Source organism: Pagrus major, chromosome 1, assembly GCF_040436345.1.
Source record: "Pagrus major chromosome 1, Pma_NU_1.0".
Classification (NCBI taxonomy): domain Eukaryota; kingdom Metazoa; phylum Chordata; class Actinopteri; order Spariformes; family Sparidae; genus Pagrus; species Pagrus major.
The window spans coordinates 18,500,325-18,519,180 of record NC_133215.1 but is presented as its reverse complement, the minus strand read 5'-3'; the positions used below and the strand labels follow the sequence as shown (position 1 = coordinate 18,519,180).

Sequence of the window (18,856 nt, the reverse complement as noted above, 5' to 3'; positions counted from 1 at the left end):
CTTCTGAGACATCTTTGTACACACACACACACATACACACCCTCACAAAGTGGGACGATGACACAGCATACTTAAGAGCTTAACTGTTGCCGCCTTACAATGCAAAACTGCGATGTTTAGATTTGATAGGTTAGTTTTGTTAGTTACACACCTGTGTCTTTTTCTTCACTTTTTATGCTGATGATTCCCAGGACATGTGCAATGAAATCTAAAAAGTGATTGTGTAGGCCCATAATGTGTCTAAGTTTTAATAAGGAGGTTACAGATAGGCAGTAATTATACTTAATTTAAACTTTCTTCAGGTTGCCTAAAGCACCAAAATGGTCGTTTCACACTGCAGCAAAGCGCGAGACTGAACATGCTTCATCTGTTTAATCAGATTCCTTTAATGAACCAACCTGCTGTGGCCCCAGATCGTCTAAATAAAGGTCAGGGGATTACCTTGACGCAATCGTTTCCACTTGCTCCTCCAGGTCCATCCCTCTGCCCTCACGCACGTAGCTTCAGTCTGCCACATCACCCCACATGACAACTGTTTCTCCTAGATAACTCGGATACATTCAAACTGAGTTTGGTCGATCTTTTCTCGCTTTACCTGAGCGAGGGGATGCCCTGCCTGGAGTCCATGGAGGCTGGCAACGCGACTCCCGGGACACCTCGCGCCGCTGGGGCAGAGGAGTCCTTCCGCCAGGAAACTGTGACGGCCCCGCCGATAGTGAGAGGCATGGGCTGGTTCTTCTCCCCGCAGTGGAGCCCCCGCTCCAAGACGCGCCGCAGGAGGTTTGGAGACGGGATGAAAAGCGACCAGGTGGAGGCATGGCTGGATGACCACTCCGACTTCACGAGGGCCTACTTTTTACGCAGAGCTTCCGCGTAAGATCTATTTTGCACTATATCTGATAACAACTGATTGCTGAACTTATAAATAAGATGAATTTAAAAGTCCGCCGTGATTGAACGACTTAATGGATGTTCTGTATGTTTATTTTAATGACTGTAAACCAAGAAAATGTGGCTTCAGAAGATTGTTCTTGTTTAATCTGTCTCGTCTGTGACTTTCAGGGTCAGTTGTCCACAGACAGAGACGTCTCCACAGCTGGCCAGGTTTCCCAGAAGCAGCTCTGACCACTCTGACCTGCTCATGATGAAGGTTCATCATCATCATCGCAGAGCCTCCGCTCCAATGACCTCACACTTGAACATTTCCTCCTTAATGGACAGGCTCAAGCCCCTCAGCAACCCTGAGTGGACGGATCGCTCCAGTCCAGATGTGTTGGGCACTCAGTCCCCTTGCTCTCTCCGCTCTTCACGCTGCTGTTTTCCACCCTGCCATCAACTGTCTCCCCGCTGCCCTGGCTCCCCTGAAATACCTCACTCCCCTCATCCTCTGCGCCCCTCTAGTGCAAAGGCAGCCTGTGGCCAGGGTGAGTGCTGTCCGTGGATGATGGAGCTCCTGAGAGGAGGTCTCAGTTGGATGGGCTCCGTTGCAGAGCTCTGCCAGGGGGCTGTCCTGCATGCTGGGGAGCTGCTGGCAGCTGAGGGCAGTTGTCTCTCTCTGGTGAAGAAAGACTGCAGTGGAAGGAACACCTTGGAGGAGGTGAATGGCACGACAGCTTTGGGGTGCTTGAGCGAAGGCAACCTCTGCAGCCATGCACACCTAGAGCTGGTGAAGAGCATTATGGGATGTGTCCTGGCTACAGGGTCACCAATGAACCTGAGAGACATATCAGAGGTAAATCTACAAACTGAAACATTGATTTTTTTTTGTTTGTTCTCAGTCACAGGTATTTTAAACAAAGAAGGACTGTACACTAAGTGGGTCCTCCATTTCTTGACATAATGACATGGTCATATGGAGTGTGGGGTTGTGTGAGGGAATCCCTGATGACGCATCTGCTTCTAATCTTTAGAGGCTTCTGAGACATCTTTGTACAGACCCACACATACACACACCCTCACAAAGTTGGATGATGACACAGCATACTTAAGAGCATAAAGGAGATTCCCAAACCGCACATCCTCATCCTTAACACCAATGTGATTAGCAACCAATGCCAGCACTGCACAGCAGGTAATCCCTAGTCAGCGTGAGCCTGGGTGGGTAGTTCCTCATAACAAAGCCGGATGTGTCCGACCAGATAGTTTAAGCACACAGGAGTTAAATTTGGGCAGGTGTTGCAGTGCCAAATTACATAAAGTTCTTAATACACACAAGGGTGCACTACACGTGATCTACACACACACAAATTTGTCGCATTTCAGTGAAAACAAGATAGTGATGTGCTTGTCTGCAGTGGTAACTTAAAAGTTTTCCTCCACAGGATCCCAGGTTCAATGTAGATGACGATCAGTCATCAAAGGTCAGGACAGTTCTGAGCATTCCCATCAAGAACTACAGGGAAGAGGTGACATTCATAACTCTCATTTATTTCAAGAATTATTATTATTAATGCATTTTTTCTGTACCTGCCTCTTATAAACTCACTCCGATGAAACTTTCAGTGGGATTATTGTTGATACAATAAAATATGTCTGTTTTTTTGTGGACAGGTGGTGGGTATAGTGGTAATGATCAACAAGAGAAATGGCTGCGATGGATCAGTTTCTGTTTTTACCAACATGGATGAAAAGGTGAGGGACTAAATAAGATATCAGAGCTTTTTGTCTCTCTATATTATTTAATTTGATGTATTCATATCTCCAGTGCTAGGATGTAATTAAGTACATTTACTCAAATAATGTACTACAAATTCAAGGTATTTGTACTTTTCATGATATGCAACATTAGACTTCCACTTTTAGAAGGTAACTTACTAACTAGTAAGTAACTTTTCAGATTACAATTTCACTTCTTATCAAGTGAAAATGACATATCTCCAAATTTTGTTATTTTGATTTTTTTTTTATAAACTCAATGGTGAAATGTTCCTTTAGGGGTTGAGAAACCTCATAAACTAAACAAACTATATACACATTGACACAAAGGTGAAAACAGGGCTGTTTTTCTCAGCTCATGAAATGTTGACTTTTTATAGATACATGGTTCTCACAGGAGAGCAATGCTACAAACATATGATGGTCTCATAGAATATGTTGAATGGCAATTAATCCAAAAGCATCATATGTAATAGTAAAACACTGACTTGGAGCAGGAGCAGATTTTCTTAGTCTGCTTGCAATCAACTTGAGTTAAGTTTGAGTTGAATTTAATTGACCAGGTGCTGTCCAATCATATGGATGTGCTGGGGATGGTCCTGGATAATGTTCAGCTGTATGAGAGCTCAAGACAAGAGGCCAAACGCAGTCAGGTAACAACAGCAGAGAACAATATGAAGTCTATTTATTTATACGTATGTATGTTATCTAATCAATCTGTGTGTGTGTGTGTGTGTGTGTGTGTGTGTGTGTGTGCGTGTGTGCGTGTGTGTGTGTGTGTGTGTGTGTCAGGCCTTGATAGAGATGGCACAGGTATTGTCAATGGAGCACCATTCTTTTGAGGTTCTGCTGAGTAAGATGGCTGCCACCATCATGCCGTTCACACATGCTCAGTACTGCACCATCTTCATCCCTGGTGACCAAACATCAGTTGTGGGTGGCGAGGTGCATTATCCTGTTTGATTACTTTGTTTAGTAAAGTGTCCATCCTATTGTATGCTAATGTGGGGTATTTTCTAAGACTCATGTGTTATTTTTTTCAGGTTTCATTCTCCAGAGTGATCCACCTGGAGTGTGAAGAGCTCGGGTCAACGTGCCAGATTTATAGAAGGTTCTGCCTGCATGTTGCTTTATTGATAAAAACAAATCAGTATTATTACCTGGTTGATAGCTAGCATGTTATGAGTCTTGCTTATATACTGTACATTAACCAAATTATATGTCTCCCTTATCTCACATTAGTGTAACTGGCTTCCGTGTCTCTTTTCAGGGAGCGTGACATCAGCGATATTGACCCATCATATGCCCTTCGAACCCTGGTTGCGATGGAAACTCTTAATATGTCGGAGAGTTCTGGGAAATCAATGAGTCTGATCTGCTGCCCTGTCAGAAATGAGAGATCTGAAGATGTTATTGGTGAGTCTGTTATAAATGGCAATGATCATGTCATGATACATTATTCATCCGTCTGAATACTCATGGTGTCGGATCACAAACTCTGGGCTTCACTCTGCAGTCATTCATGCTTGGAACACTAAACATACAAAATGCTGTTGGGTTTTGACGACACCTAGCTGGAAAGGGAGGTTAAATGTTTGCTTGCAGTGTGATGGAAAACATTAGTTAAAGCCTGGGTCCTCAACGGGGTGTCCTTGACCCCAAGGGGCCAAATTATTGTTTATATATTATATATATATTTTTAAAGTTTCATCTTTTTTAATGTTTTAAATGTGCCTGATACACGTTAACATGAATCCAACATATTAGCAAAGATTAATATAGAGATTATATAAGATTATATAAAATAAAAGATGAAAACATTTCATTTACATATTTAGGACAGTCACAGGCTGTCACGATATCAGATTTTCACTGGACAACTACCATGACCAAAAGGACCCTAATTGTACGTCCAGTTTAGTCAACTAGGCCTGGACCTCCAGCCAAAGTCCAAACTGTTCCCCTCTGGTTAGACATGCAGTATCTACAGTAAGTTGACACGCAGACTTATTATGTTTTACGCGTACTGCACAACAATCCGTTTCTTTACTGTCACACAGCGGTGTGCCAGCTGATGAACAAAAGGAGCAGAGACTCAGATGAGATGGAAGCCTTTAACAGATATGATGAGCGCCTCCTAGAGGACTTGGCAGTGTACTGCGGCCTGGCTCTGCAGTATGCACAGGCTGTGCAGATCACTGAGGAGCGGAGGGCCAGTATAGAGGTCACACAGGAGGTGGGTAACCCCATTATACTGCTCACATCTCCAGCTAACAGTCAAGTGAACCTATCCAGATGCTCAAATGTTACAAAGTATGTGTGTTCACTCTTCTTCTCACAGGTTCTTGCCTACCACATCACAGCAGCAGAGCAGGAGGTCCAAGCACTGCAGGTGATTCTTAACTTTCTCTGGTACAAATGATCACTGTCTCTTAGTTCAGTCTAGCCTTGCTACAGCTCCTGTTATGTTAATAATAAGCCATCTTTTCAAGAAAGAGGGTAAATTGATTTGTCTTCTTCCCTTTTCTTTAATCTTCCTTCACCATGCTCCACATCCTCCTTTTTCAGTTCCTCTAAGCCACCCCTTTAACCACCCATCCTCCTTCACTCTCGATATTGTTTTGTCATCCTGTCTGTTGTACAACATCCTATAATCACCTCTCAGTTTATTTCTGCAGTTCAGATTAAATGGCTTCAATAAAAGTACAGCTTATGTTCTACTAAGTTAAAGCTCTTGATTAGCTGCTATCACTGTCTTACAGTGGCAAAGGCAATGTAACCTCCTCACCCACGTTAAACCTAGATGATTCCCCTGCCCGTAAGCTTTGTAGGCGAGAGACAGAAAAAGACATCATGTGTTTGTGGGTGGATGAATGCTCTGTGCCCGTACACAGTTTATTTCAATGCTTGTTATTTATTGTCTTCTGTTTCTAGGAGGCCACTATTCCCTCTGCTGAATCACTTTATATTCTAGACTTCAATTTCTCTGATTGTGGTCTGGCAGAAGACCTGACCAGTCAGGCTACCATTCGAATGTTCCTGGACCTGAAATTGGTGCAGGATTTTAACATTGATTATAAGGTAACTGAGCTGTTAATAATTAATCGCCATGACAACAATTGTCTTTTTGGTAGGGAAAAGTAGCATCATCGTTTGATCCTGATACCTGGTAGTGTATTCCTCTTTAAATATCATCACTGAGATGAATGAGCCTCTATGAAAATCTTTTTTGGGGGGGTTGAGTTGTTATTGTTGGCTGTTTGGAGTTATTACATCTGATGATGATGATTCAACTACAGGAGTTTCACTGGTGGCTACCTGGTGTATCTGATATCACCGTGTTGGTGTTGTTCCTTGGAAATCATAATTAATGTTTTCCAGGAACATCATTGTGACTGACCAATCATGCTATTGTGATGTCAGTATGTTCGCTACTTCTGTTGATGTTGTTCCTGCAACATTATAATTAATGTTGCTTCAGGACCAATATTTCAACTTCCAAAACAGAAACGAAAACCATCATTGTAGTAAGCTGTTTTGGCTTTATGGATTGAGCACAGGACTATATATATATATATATATATATATATATATATATATATATATATATATATATATATATATATATATATATATATATATATATATATATATATATATATACACACACACATTATACATATAATATAACACAACATTAAATAGGTGTTTAAAATGTGTGTATTTTCCGGTCTTTTTCGTAAAGACATGAGCATCTCCCAATGTCTTAAATCCAAACCAAAATTAAACTGGGTTAAATTAAGCAGACGGTGCATGAAATCGAGCTCTCAGGTTAGTGAGAGCCTCTCTTGGGATTTTGAGGTGTCTCGTTAATTCAGAAAAATAGGGCAATTTTTTTTTTCTCAAGTGAATGCATTAAGCTTCCCTTGTGTATGTCTCTTTCTTTCAGAGTCTCTGCCAGTGGGTCCTGACAGTGAGACGTGGCTACAGGAACAGCGTGCCTTATCACAACTGGAGCCATGCACTGAGCACTGCTCAAAGCATGTTTGCTATGCTCATGGCCACTGACCAACTCCAGGTCAGTACATGTGTGTCTTTGCTCATTTGCTCAAAATGCAAATATACAAAGATGATACTGTAACTTTTTTCACTGCGGCAAACTAGCATGTTTCAGGACGTTCCCTGTAAATATTGTGCCCTGCTCCTCTGCATCCTAAACCTTTGCATGCTGACTTTTATGAAACGACACAGGCATGAAGAGCTTAATCAGGGTTTAGACATGCCTGACCTGCCAATTCTTCCATAACATGGTTGGAGCAGAGCAGTCCTATAGTGGCCACTTAGCATAAGTAGTGCTTTTAAAAGCGGCCAGAAGTTAGGTACTGTCTATGTGGAACCGTATGTTGACATTTGCATCACATCTACTGAGTATCGTCTCATCTGACTGTCATAAGTTCAGCTAATGTCTAGGAGTCATTCGAGGACTGCAGAGTACTCTTAATTATTTGAAGTAGGATTAATCCCAGACCTCCACAAAACCTCTTAACGGCTTTCCATGGGGATCACATAGCAGACTAGTTCTCTACTTGGGTGACCTTTGCCGCTCACTTGTGTCAGTCTCTACATCTGTCTATGTACCTGATTAATTGTGACTGTGTATAATAGTGCTGTGACACTTTACACATTATCCTGGCTGATGTGTCAGCATTTTGCACATGTTTTTGGATTTTGAATGACAATAAGTTGACAGTAAACTTTGGTGTCTCTGTCATTTGTATGATTTAAAGGTAGTTGTTGAAATAAGTTTTAATTGTTAAAAGTTGGAGGCTCATATTTATGGGTTTGGGTTTGGCCTGATCTTTTGATTTTTTGTGTCAGTCCTGGGTCAAGATCTGATAAGACCTCATCCTGTGGAACAGAAATCAGCCTTTTTTTTCTTAGCTTTTTCAGTCAGGTGTTTTATACTTTTTTTATGTTCATTCTTAAAATATGTTTTACTTAATATCTCTAACAGGTACCGAAACTCTTTGAAATATTTATTGTCCCTCATTCAAAGCCTCGAGGTGACTGACTGGGGTGACCTTGACTGATCGACTGCAAATATGTACAAAATTATACAGGCTTTCATGTAAAGAAGAAAGGAAAAAACATTTCAGCACTATTTCTATCTCATTTTTTCTCTGTTTTCTCCTGTTTATATTTCAGACAATTTTCTCCCGTCTGGAGATCTTAGCATTGATGATTGCCACTCTGAGTCATGATATTGACCACAGAGGAGTCAGTAACTCTTACATAGAAAGGTAAGTCCTCCACTCTTTTTCATAAGAAGTCATCTAATCCATGGCTACGTATTTTTTATCAGATTAACGGTATGATTATCCAGTATTATACTGGTTATCTTGTCACTTATCAGTTCAGTCAATGCCTTCTCTTCAGCCAAAATAATCTGTCTCTCTCTCTCCCCCTCAGGAGTCAGCAGCCTTTAGCTCAGCTGTATGGACACTCGTCTCTTGAAAACCACCACTACAACCTGTGTCTCTTTATCCTAAACAACAATGTAAGTACACCAACAGTACACTCTTTTCTTTTATCTCAACTTATATACACCTGTGTATGCACACTATCAACTGTATGTCCACATGTTGCCCCTGCTACCTATTTCATCTGCTTCAACCAGTCCAAAACCATCCAGTGTTATTCTCGAGTCATCACACTTTGACTTTGTATCTGTCTTTCTGTCTCTTTCATTTTTATTCATTTTTAAATTAAACATTTTACTTCTGTTTCTTCAAAAAAATGACAGAAGCTGTAATGTTAGACAGATATTCAGCACCAGATTTCATTTTAAGTGGTCTTCCTTTATTCTTTTTTATATGTAAGTCCAATTATAGACACAATCTTTGTTCTTTCTAGAACAGCCCTGTATATGTGACTTATTCCTACACAGTGAAACTTTTAACAGGCAGCTTGTTTCTATGCCATGCTGTATATCTGGCGGTCACTGAGTCAAAGCCTTTACCTTACTTTACTCTGTTATTCTCTCAGGGCAGTCAGATTCTCAGCGGCCTCTCTACAGAGGACCACAAATCTGTACTACACATGATCAAAAGGGCAATCCTCGCCACTGACCTGACCGTCTACATGGAGTATGTAAAGACATCAAATGTCAATGTAGCTGCAGGTCAAGCATTGTGTATGTCCTGTTTCCCCCCGATACCCTTGTTTATCTGTGCTTGTCTTTTTAGGAGAAGAAGCGAGTTCTTTTCTCTCTGTAAGAAAAACAGAATGAGCTGGAAGAGTGAGAAGCAAAGAGATTTACTGAGGTGAGAATCAAATGAATGAGACTCAGGCGCATATGATAATATCTATGATGGAGCTGTTTCTTTAAGAGATTTATTCACCCCACAGGTCGATGCTGATGACAGCCAGCGACCTCTCTGCGATCACAAAGCCTTGGCCTGAACAACAAAGGGTAGGTCTCACACAAACAGTTTTAATGTGGACATTTAATCAGTTATTTTGAGTTCATTGCAACCTTAACCTCATTCCTCCTGCAAAACAGATTGCCAACCTGGTTGCCACGGAGTTCTTCGCACAGGGGGACAAAGAGAGAGAAGAGTTCAAAATCAAACCCATTGTAAGTTGTAGTACCTCCTGTAATGTAATAATTTTTTGAATGCAATATTTTATGCCACGGATTCTTTATACAGACTGCACAAAGTGTTCTTATGGGCTGTTACTTCCTCCAAGGCTTTACATTGAGAACCAAAAAATAATACTGTGTTTGATCAGATACAGCTGATCTGGCCCCCTTTTCTAACAGCATTTACATTGTCTTACAACAGGACATAATGAACAGAGAAAACAGTACTCGACTACCATACATGCAAGTGGAATACATCGATGACATCTGTTACCCCCTTTACAAGGTGTGTTATTTCTGCAGGTGTGGATGTATGCATGCAGATGGTACATCGATGTATATGTGTGCATGTTTGTAAGGAAAAAAAAACACAATATTGTTCTTACTGCTGTCCTGTTTTCTTATCATCTACTCTAAATTCACTCCAATCATCACTCTGTCTCCCTCAGGCTGTGTCAAGACTGTTTGGCACCTGCTCCCCACTGCTGAATGGCTGTAAGAAGAACAGAGACAACTGGCTGCATCTCGCTAAGGAAGTAGTGGAAGGAAACAGCAAAAATAGTAATATTGTAACGCTGGCAGAACATAAAAACAAAGAAGAAGAGATACAGACAGAGGAATAGCGACAGGATGTAAGACGAGGACACAGCTTTGGAATCAAAAAGGAGGTTTACCCACCTGGCCTGTTGTTCTCCATCTACACTTGAACGGATCTTGACTTGAATATTTGCCACATCATAAATGTCACATCAGAACTCTGACAACAAAATGTGTTAATGGGATATACATCAATCTTGACTATTAAAGGCTGTGCTGCAGTTTTCTCCCAGCATATCCTGAAGCAGGTCCAATGGGAAACCTGTCAACAGTCAAATATTAAAGGACTGAAGTGGCACAAGCTGAGAAAATTATAATTACCATACTGTATCTGCACTTTCTCTGTACTCTTTGTACTGACTTTTATGAATGCATATCCAGATTTTATGTTACATGTAACTGAGTTTCCATGTTGCTATGGGTACTTTGACATTGTCATAGCTGAGATATATATTCAGATGTGGGCTACTAATGTATGTCTTTTTTACAATAATTATTTCAAAATTATTGACATCTTCTGTTTTAAATAACATGCAGTCAGCAGTCAGAGACCAAACAGCTATGAAGCGAGGTCACAGGTTAGCAGTGTTAGAGGTTTGGTAGCTACACTGTGCTAATAAATGTTTACAGTCTGGGGTCAGGCCCTCACGCTTTACTACTTTACGAGTCCTCATCAATAAGTGACACAATACCATTGTTTTTATCAGTAACCTCTTGCTGATTTGCTTACATGAATGAAAAAAACATCATTTTAAATTGGTCTCTTGTTGCACATTTATTTTGATTGCCAGTTGGTAATTAATTTATACTGCACTGGCCAAATAGAACAGACCTCTTCATATTGGATGTTAGTGCTTTACTTTTGTAAAGAAAAACAATGTTGTCTTACAGAAATTATCCGTAGAATAGTAAAAGCACTAAAACCCATTTGGAAGATGCGTGTCATATTTTTCCAGTCTAGTAACATTTTTCGGTATTGACGTGGAATCACTGGGACACATTACATGGAAGATATTAGCAAAACTGCTATTAATTTCTAGTGAAAAACACATTAGCAATCAAAATAAGAAATAAATAAAGCCCTATTTTACCAACCCTGGTCCTACAGGGTGTATTTCACCCTGTGAGACCAGTGCTGTTTAACACATTTATTGATTTTCATTGCCACTGAAATTTTTTTGTTGTTGTTTGTGCTGATATTAAGATATTTTATTCAACAAACCATAATGATTTTTAAATGGTGATGAATGAATCTGGTCTCTATATCAGAAAAGCTGAGAATATTATCTGACAAACTCTTGCACTGATCCCCATGGATATTTCCTTTTGATAATTAGGCCTACTTTACTTTCAGTCACAAGCGTGGCCTTTAAAATTAGGCTATGTGAAAGGAAAAAAAGCTACAGACTTGTGGGAGACTGCATGTCCTCTGAAAATAATTTCACATCACTAAAACATGCTGTTTTTTTTTGTTTTTTTTAAAAAGCAGTCTCAGTTCAGGATCCTGCAGTTATCAGCCACGGCCTCTGGGGGGCAGTGGTGCACTTTAACGTTGCAGCCGATTTTGTTCCGCAGAAGAAGACGCCGGCGGAGAGACAAGAGGAAGAAAATGACAGGGCGCGCAAAAAGAAAACCCAAATCCAGTCAGGTAATTTTACACTGTTTTCACTACCTCGGTTGGGCTGCAGGTACGTCGTCTTTTGTCGTGTTGTACCAGGCAAGCAGCTGTGCTGTGTGTGGGTATAATGGCGACAAAGCAACTTGGGTTAAACGCTATGGGCAGAAGTGTTTGGCACGCTGTCTGAGCAGCAGTGGTCAGACGACAACATGGCAGCAGCACTGATGACTGGTACCGCAAAGCCTCTTGTTCACTGACGTGCACAACTGTCGTGTGATTCACAGCCGTCTTTAACATGTTATGTCGATGTTGTTTGCAATACACGAGTCAGCAGCGTTTAGTCGTGGACATAACAAATGCATTAAGCTAACTTACCGTTTGTAGGCTATGTCTGTGGATGGTAAACGGTTGTGTGTCTTGATTTGATTCGTTGTTTGATCCCACAAAGGCCATAAATCATTGTCCTAAGGGCAACAGTAAAGTGTATTTTGTCTTATTTTACTTCTCACTTGTGTCACAAAGATGTGTCCTCCATCCCTTTACTTGTTCTGCCTGGTCAAAACAGAGAGCACTGAGCTATTACACAGCCTTGCAGTCAGTACTACCTTCATGAGGGTTATAATGATCTTTTTAAGAAAACGAAAACACAATCACCTTGACAGTGAGACTCACTATGTATCATGTAAGATGTGTAACCCTAATAGTGAAGAGCAGGAGAAATTGCAGCTAAGGTAAAAATAATAGTAAGAAAATTATATTTATTTATGTGTTGTTACACTAGAAATGTGGAAAGATTTTATACATGTGTGTAAATTGTACTCGCATGTTACTGCACATAAACACACAAATGCTGTCAAACTGAATACATAAGGTTTAACCAGTGGGACTGCTGCTTAACCAAGTTGAGTTAAGGTGATAATCTCTAGGGGTTTTACTGGGACAGATGAATTTCTTTGGCAAGATAAGGGATGTTCAAAAAGAGGACCGTCTTCAATCATAAACCTGCCATCATGTTTTCCTGTCTGTATACTGGTTTTGTTAGCAGTAAAGAGACACCAATCAATCACTCAATCAATCAATATTTATTTGTATGGCGGCAAATCAAAACAAAAGTCATCTAATGGCACTTTCCAAATTGAGCAGGTCTAAACTGTACTCCTTGATTAATTTATTTAAGACCCAACATTTCCCCCCATGAGTGACAGTGGTGAGAAAAAAGTGCCTTTTAACAGGCTTTTGACATAATTTTCCTTGTAAATAAGAGTAAAAGTTTCTTAACATATTTATTTTGTTATAAGGACGGTTATGTTGTGCAGTAAAAAGACTGGGAGTACTGCATCTTTTCCCATTTGGTAAGATACTATTTGAAGGAATATACTACACAGGTTATCAATTCCTGTGCTTGGATCCATTTTTAAGATGTTCGACACAATGTTTGCAAAACAAAATGCTGATCTTTTGTCCAAAGACAAATGAGGGCTGGATCATTCTAGTCTACCTACAGTGTATGTGGTTTGATTTGTAATATAATTTTTTTTAATAGTTTGACTGGTATTACTGAGACTGTAGGAGTAGCACCCAGATATCTGAATCCTCAGTGATCCAGATGAAATGATATCACCTTGTTTATTTCTGTTGGCTAAATTCCTGTTATCATCATAGTAAAAAGTGTTTATAATTCCTATAATACATTTCTTTAGGAGTCGGCTACAGGCAATGGGGAGTTAAAGAAAGCCCGTACTGATGAATCCAAAGCCGTGCCATTGTCAGGGGTGGATTCAGATCAGCGTGATGAGCTGCTGCAACTCTACAAGCTTCAAATGCCAGAAGATCTGTACCACTTCTGGGACTTCTGCAAGGATCTCTGTCCCGACAGCCCCTGTGGTATGCTGTGTACATTAACGGTGTATCTTGTTACAGTAATACAGATAGGATAGAGGGTGCATCTGACATTTAATCAATTTCTCTCTCTGTAGACAGAGAAGACAGGATGAACTCAAACTTAGCCAGTGGAAAATCTGGATTGACAGGCAGGATGCACAAATGGTGTTCGAGACTACCTGTAAAAATACAACATTTAAAGAAACCTGCTGACCAGACTTTACACACACACTAGATGGTGCCATTTTATTTGCCAGTTTTGCATTGAGAAGCAGTTTCATGGGTGGGAGTTGTTCTTTCCGTTGTAAGTTTAACATAATTGCAGGACAACTTCTGACAGCCAATAACCATTTAATTAATTCTCTCAATACATGATTTCCACCACCCAAACAGAAAGCGGCAAATTGCAGATTTTGTGTGACAAACATTTGAAATGCACTAACCAGAAAATGATGGAATATTTTCAGTTTAATTATCAGCATAGTCATTTCTTTTTTTTAAAGTTATGCTGTATTTTCTTGTTCAGCAAGATAAACTCTCTGATGCATTTTCAAATTAAGCAAACATCTGCACAGATATCTTTAAAAAAAGAGCAGTTACATCAGATTATAAAGGACAAAGGTGAGGAAATTGCACATTACCCAAAGCTCTTAGTTTTAAACAATTAATTCACAATGAATAAATTCATCTTTGCTGGATGTTCTCCATCTTTGTCCCATATGACTGATTTCCTGCTCAAATGTTTAACTTGTGTTTTGTAAGGTCATATCAATGTAAAGGGAAGGTGTAGCAAGAATTCGATTCAGTGTTTTTGTTTCAGTGATGTCTGTATGTCAGTTGATTTCTTTATTGATATCTTATTTTTATTCGTTTTAATCAATGTAGGTGCACTGAAAGACACACTGGGTTTGCAGCTGGTTGGTCCTTTTGAAATTCTGGCAGGAGCTCACAAAAACTCCAAGAATCCTCAGCCCAACTTCCACCTTCACTGGAGGTATTTCTATGACCCACCAGAGTTTCAGACCATCCTTCTGGGCAGTGAGGACACCAAGCATCACATTGGCTACTTCAGGTACATAACACACTGGAGTTTGTAATGGTGTTGGATCTGTGTTGAGTCAGTTGCTTTTGTTTCAGTATTGTAGCTTCCACTTGAGAGGCCTTGACTTAGCCCACTAACAGCTACTATACAAGCGACACAATCTAGGCAGTGAGGGGTCGATAATATGGGAACAGTGGTAACTCTATCCACATGAGAAGTTCTGATTCACTGAATTTATTCTTCCAAAATTCACCAGAGATACTCCAGACTCCCTCCCTTCGTTTGTTGGAGAAAATGAAGCAAAGAAAGGCTACACTATTACACAGATGGGAGACAACGTGTTTGCTGCTGTCCTGTGAGTACTTACACCACATACTCACCATACAGAAACAAGTAATCAGGTTCAGTTGAAGGTAGAAAGTTTTAATTTCAGAATGAAAGAAACTGTCTTCTATAAAATATAATCTGTACAAGTCGTTAGAAAAATGGCTGCTATTTTATTCATCTGGTATTTGTAGTTTTGTTTCAGTTTTTTAGTACATGATCAAATTTACATTATAGACTCCTTTCTCCTTCCATGCATGTCATCTTACCTACTGTTGATCCCATTGTTCCCTCCTTCATCAGCCTGTACCTTTTGAAGAGGAGGAAAGAGAGGGGCGGCAAGAAAGCAGAGGGAGAGTCAGTTGAAAGCTTGGAGACACGGCTGAGAGACAGAGCAGAGACACTGGGCTTGTCTCTAGAGCAGAAGACCAAAGGCATGAAGCAAAGAGACAAGAAGGTAACTTGCACTAACTTCTACCTCACATGTTCATTTGTTCTTAGTACAACAATTGTAAACCACTGCGGTATTTCAATTCAATTCTCTGTAGAGCAATGTTTACCATATGATATGCACCTTTCAGTTATACCCAGCATTTGTAGCAGGGTCTTTATTGGGTTTAATTATCCTCATTTGTATAGACACAGTGGATAGACTTGAATCATTTTGAAGTGGTTCTTGTCATGTGTTCAAAACCAAATATATGTCCAACCCAAGTGTGCTCCAAGTTGACACAAGTTGGTAATAAGAAACTTTCCATCTCACCATAGGTGGTCACCAAGACGTTCCACGGTGCCGGCATCATTGTACCCGTAGACAAGAATGATGTAGGATACAGAGAACTACCAGAAACAGATGGTGAGCTGGTACAGTAATACACCTTGATGTTTATGAAAGGTGTCTCTGCCAATTTTCTCATTTGTCTCCTTCCCCCTGATTCATCTATTGATGATATGAGCTCATTTGCTCACTCTGATCTAGAACAGATTTGAGCTGTGGTGTAATACACAAGCTTGATTTATTTTTAAGACTGAAAATGTGGAAGAGGTGGTTTTATTTTTTTCACAGCATGATAAAAAGAGACAGATAACTACAGTGTGCCTGTTTAAAAGATTATATAATAGTTGTATATTTGTGTTTTACTAGTGATGGATTCTGTATTTCCAACACTTAATGAATGTATTAAATTCCAGCTAACCTATGAGTGATGACTTGATTTATTTTTGTCCCTCCTCTGGATCCAGCTGGTCTCAAAAAGATCTGCAAGGCAATCGCTGAAGCCCGGAATGATGAAGAGCGGGTCAAAGCCTTTGGACCTCTCCAGGAGATGATCACATTTGTTCAGTTTGCCAACGACGAGTGTGACTACGGCATGGGTTATGAGCTAGGAATAGACCTCTTCTGCTACGGATCTCATGTGAGTCTAATAAAGTGGTGCATGAAAGCCCTTCAACATGCACGCTCAGAGATTTGACTTGATTACACCCACTGACTCTCTGCTTCCTGACCCATCTCTTAAATATAGGCCCACAGTATGAAACCAAATATTCAGACGCGGAGATAATGGCTACTTTCCTCTATGAAAATGCATGTTTTGGTGAATGAATCTCTTCTCAGATTGTTTATAGTATTTTCAGCTCTGCACAGTGCTTCCTCAGTGCCTATTAGACATTGTTGAAGGTGCTCTTGGGTTTACAGGTACTTATTGCACAGAGTAAATCACAAAGCATTATCTAATTGCTTTGTTGTTGTTGTTTCACAACGTAGGAGTCAGAAAAACGCAAAAAAAAAATCTGCTTTAAACAGCTTAAGGCCACGCAAAGAGTTTAGTTAAGAAATCATTAATCTTTGGTTTCCTGACTCCTTCCAGTATTTCCACAAGGTTGTCAAGCAGCTCCTGCCCATGGCCTACAGCTTGCTGAAGAGGAATTTGTTTGGGGAAATTCTGGAGGCCCACCTCTCCAGCCGCAGCCATGACGACCTGGACCAGCTCTCGGCACAATGAAAAAAGAAAAAAAAAAAAAGAAACCGAAGTACACTTCAGTTCTAGCTCTTATAAGCTTTTCTCCACCATTTGTCCCTGTCTTCTGTTGTGTGTCATTGTTAATGTTTCTTGGTGGTTTTGGTGCTGCTGTCATTGATGGGTACCAGTTCAATGATATCTTGTTTGTAAAAGGTAGACGTTCTAATAAAGTATTTTTTATATATTTACTCGTCTGATATTTGTATCTGAGGCGATCTTGATGACTCCTTTTAAATAATTAGTTTACGCCATTGTTACTGTACCTTAGTTCCATTTTCATATATCAAGGCAGGATGTATATTACAATTTGCTTTGGCCACTGCCATTGTAGGCAATCTTAAAACATGGCATATAGACTGTAGTGTGTTTTGAGTGTGATACCCTGCAGCAGAAACAGAGGTCAGTGTTGCATACAAAAAAAAGCATCATCACGTGTTTGTGGAAGACATATCCCTACCATCATGTCTCATAGTTATGATAAACTTTTGATGGGAAATGTGCTCATTTCCCATCAAATGCAATACACACAACTCTGCACAGTTGGTCAAAGATTTTTATTAAACAACTTTAGGAAAATCCACCATGTGTGTTTGACACTGGCCCCTCTGATAGGGCCACAAGATGACATAATAATCCAGTTGCGGATCTAGCTGATATTTACGGAAGCCCTAAAGGGCCATGCATTTATACATTTTATTTCCTCCGTTTTCCCGTGATAAGTTAATTTCATTTGTTTTCTCGAGATCTTGAGCTATTATCTCGAAATAACAACTGCCGTTTTCCTGAGATAACGGATCATTTTCTCGCAATCTCGAGATCTCGAGCTATTATCTCGAAATAACTGCCGTTTTCCCGAGATAACGGATCATTTTTTCGTGATCTCGAGCTATTATCTCGAAATAACAACTGCCGTTTTCCCGAGATAACGGGATAATTTTCTCGTAATCTCGAGATAACGAAACTTTGTTTTCCCGAGATAACAATATAATTAATTCCAGATCTTGAGCTGTTGTAACATTCATTCATCCCTTCGTCAAAAACTCGAGAGATCTCGAATTAATTATATCGTTATCTCGGGAAAACAAAGTTTTGTTATCTCGAGAAAATTATCCCGTTATCTCGGGAAAATGGCAGTTGTTATTTCGAGATAAACAAAGTTTCGTTATCTCGAGAAAACGAATGAAATTAACTCGTTATCACAGGAAAACAGAGGAAATAAAATGTATTAATGCATGGCCCTTTAGGGCTTCCGTAGATATTGAACTTTGGGGGCACAAATTTGTATTGTATCAAATAAGCACCTGGCACACAGTAAACTCTCGGTCTTTCGGGCCCCCTTCAGCAGTTCCCCATTTTGCCTTGTTAATCAAGCCTTGTTCAGGTAGTTTTTCACAATCAGTAGAATGATGACTAATGATGCAGATGACAGGCTGTACACTGTTTCTGTTTTCTATGACTTCTGCTAGTGACTTTTGCCAGTGCCATTTGTGACTTCAGCAGTCTGTACTTTACTCAGTGAATCTGTCACACACCATTCTCTGAGTGAACATTAGGGTGTAAAATTATGTTTTACCTGTCATCTAGCTGCAGATGAGGTCTTTAAATTTATTTTGTGATCACACAGATGTCTTATTTCTACTTGGATAATAAGGAAATGGTTTGCCGAGGGTGAAACCAACATCTAAATTAGAGATGTACAATATATTTTTTCAGCCGATACTGCTAACCAATAATTACCTGTTTTCAATAACCTAAGCGATAATTTCACATTTTTGTATGTTCTAAGTTCCTAACCTGTAGTTTATTCACACCTGAGGGTGATGAAGGCTCAAATGCAGTGAGCAAAAATGAAGGACTTAATATTGTTTGGGTCTCTAGTCGACATTACATGGCTCTACCCAGGTGCAGCTGTCATTGAACGCAATTTGACTTCATATTATCAGGTCAATTTATGAGCTATAATTTTAGCCGATACGATACATAGCCAACAATAAAAATTTGCCAGTATCAAGCTGATAAGATATCATGCCGATGTTTACCATGCATCGCTAGTTTGAATCCAAGACTTCCATTTC

At 40.0% G+C, this 18,856-nt stretch overlaps 2 protein-coding genes across 2 annotated transcripts; both read left to right on the top strand.

The window, feature by feature from the left end:
* Positions 1-607: 607 nt before the first annotated feature.
* pde5aa (phosphodiesterase 5A, cGMP-specific, a) lies at positions 608-9,921 on the top strand. The gene is made up of 20 exons (XM_073465283.1): positions 608-873; positions 1,069-1,732; positions 2,322-2,405; positions 2,551-2,631; positions 3,219-3,308; positions 3,448-3,588; positions 3,699-3,766; positions 3,926-4,071; positions 4,716-4,891; positions 4,997-5,047; positions 5,590-5,736; positions 6,605-6,733; positions 7,861-7,955; positions 8,125-8,212; positions 8,701-8,801; positions 8,901-8,978; positions 9,064-9,127; positions 9,218-9,292; positions 9,501-9,584; positions 9,748-9,921. Exons 1-20 carry the CDS (start codon positions 608-610, stop codon positions 9,919-9,921), a joined length of 2,802 nt encoding a protein of 933 aa, XP_073321384.1.
* A 1,539-nt stretch (positions 9,922-11,460) lies between these two features.
* Positions 11,461-16,965, top strand: hpf1 (histone PARylation factor 1). Its single transcript, XM_073468228.1, has 8 exons — positions 11,461-11,543; positions 13,214-13,397; positions 14,280-14,466; positions 14,693-14,791; positions 15,064-15,217; positions 15,529-15,616; positions 16,003-16,175; positions 16,629-16,965. The coding sequence occupies exons 1-8, from the start codon at positions 11,505-11,507 to the stop codon at positions 16,761-16,763; spliced, it is 1,059 nt and encodes a 352-aa protein (XP_073324329.1). The 5' UTR covers positions 11,461-11,504; the 3' UTR covers positions 16,764-16,965.
* Positions 16,966-18,856: the final 1,891 nt, after the last annotated feature.

Bases quoted from the DNA above. Each gene is read 5' to 3' on its own strand.
- pde5aa (XM_073465283.1), top strand. From the start codon at position 608: ATGCCCTGCCTGGAGTCCATGGAGGCTGGCAACGCGACTCCCGGGACA. The intron at 2,406-2,550 runs GTGACATTCATA...TTTTGTGGACAG, and splicing joins TCAAGAACTACAGGGAAGAG to GTGGTGGGTATAGTGGTAAT. The intron at 3,309-3,447 runs GTAACAACAGCA...TGTGTGTGTCAG, and splicing joins AAGAGGCCAAACGCAGTCAG to GCCTTGATAGAGATGGCACA.
- hpf1 (XM_073468228.1), top strand. From the start codon at position 11,505: ATGACAGGGCGCGCAAAAAGAAAACCCAAATCCAGTCAG. The intron at 11,544-13,213 runs GTAATTTTACAC...ACATTTCTTTAG, and splicing joins GAAAACCCAAATCCAGTCAG to GAGTCGGCTACAGGCAATGG. The intron at 15,617-16,002 runs GTGAGCTGGTAC...CTCTGGATCCAG, and splicing joins AGAACTACCAGAAACAGATG to CTGGTCTCAAAAAGATCTGC.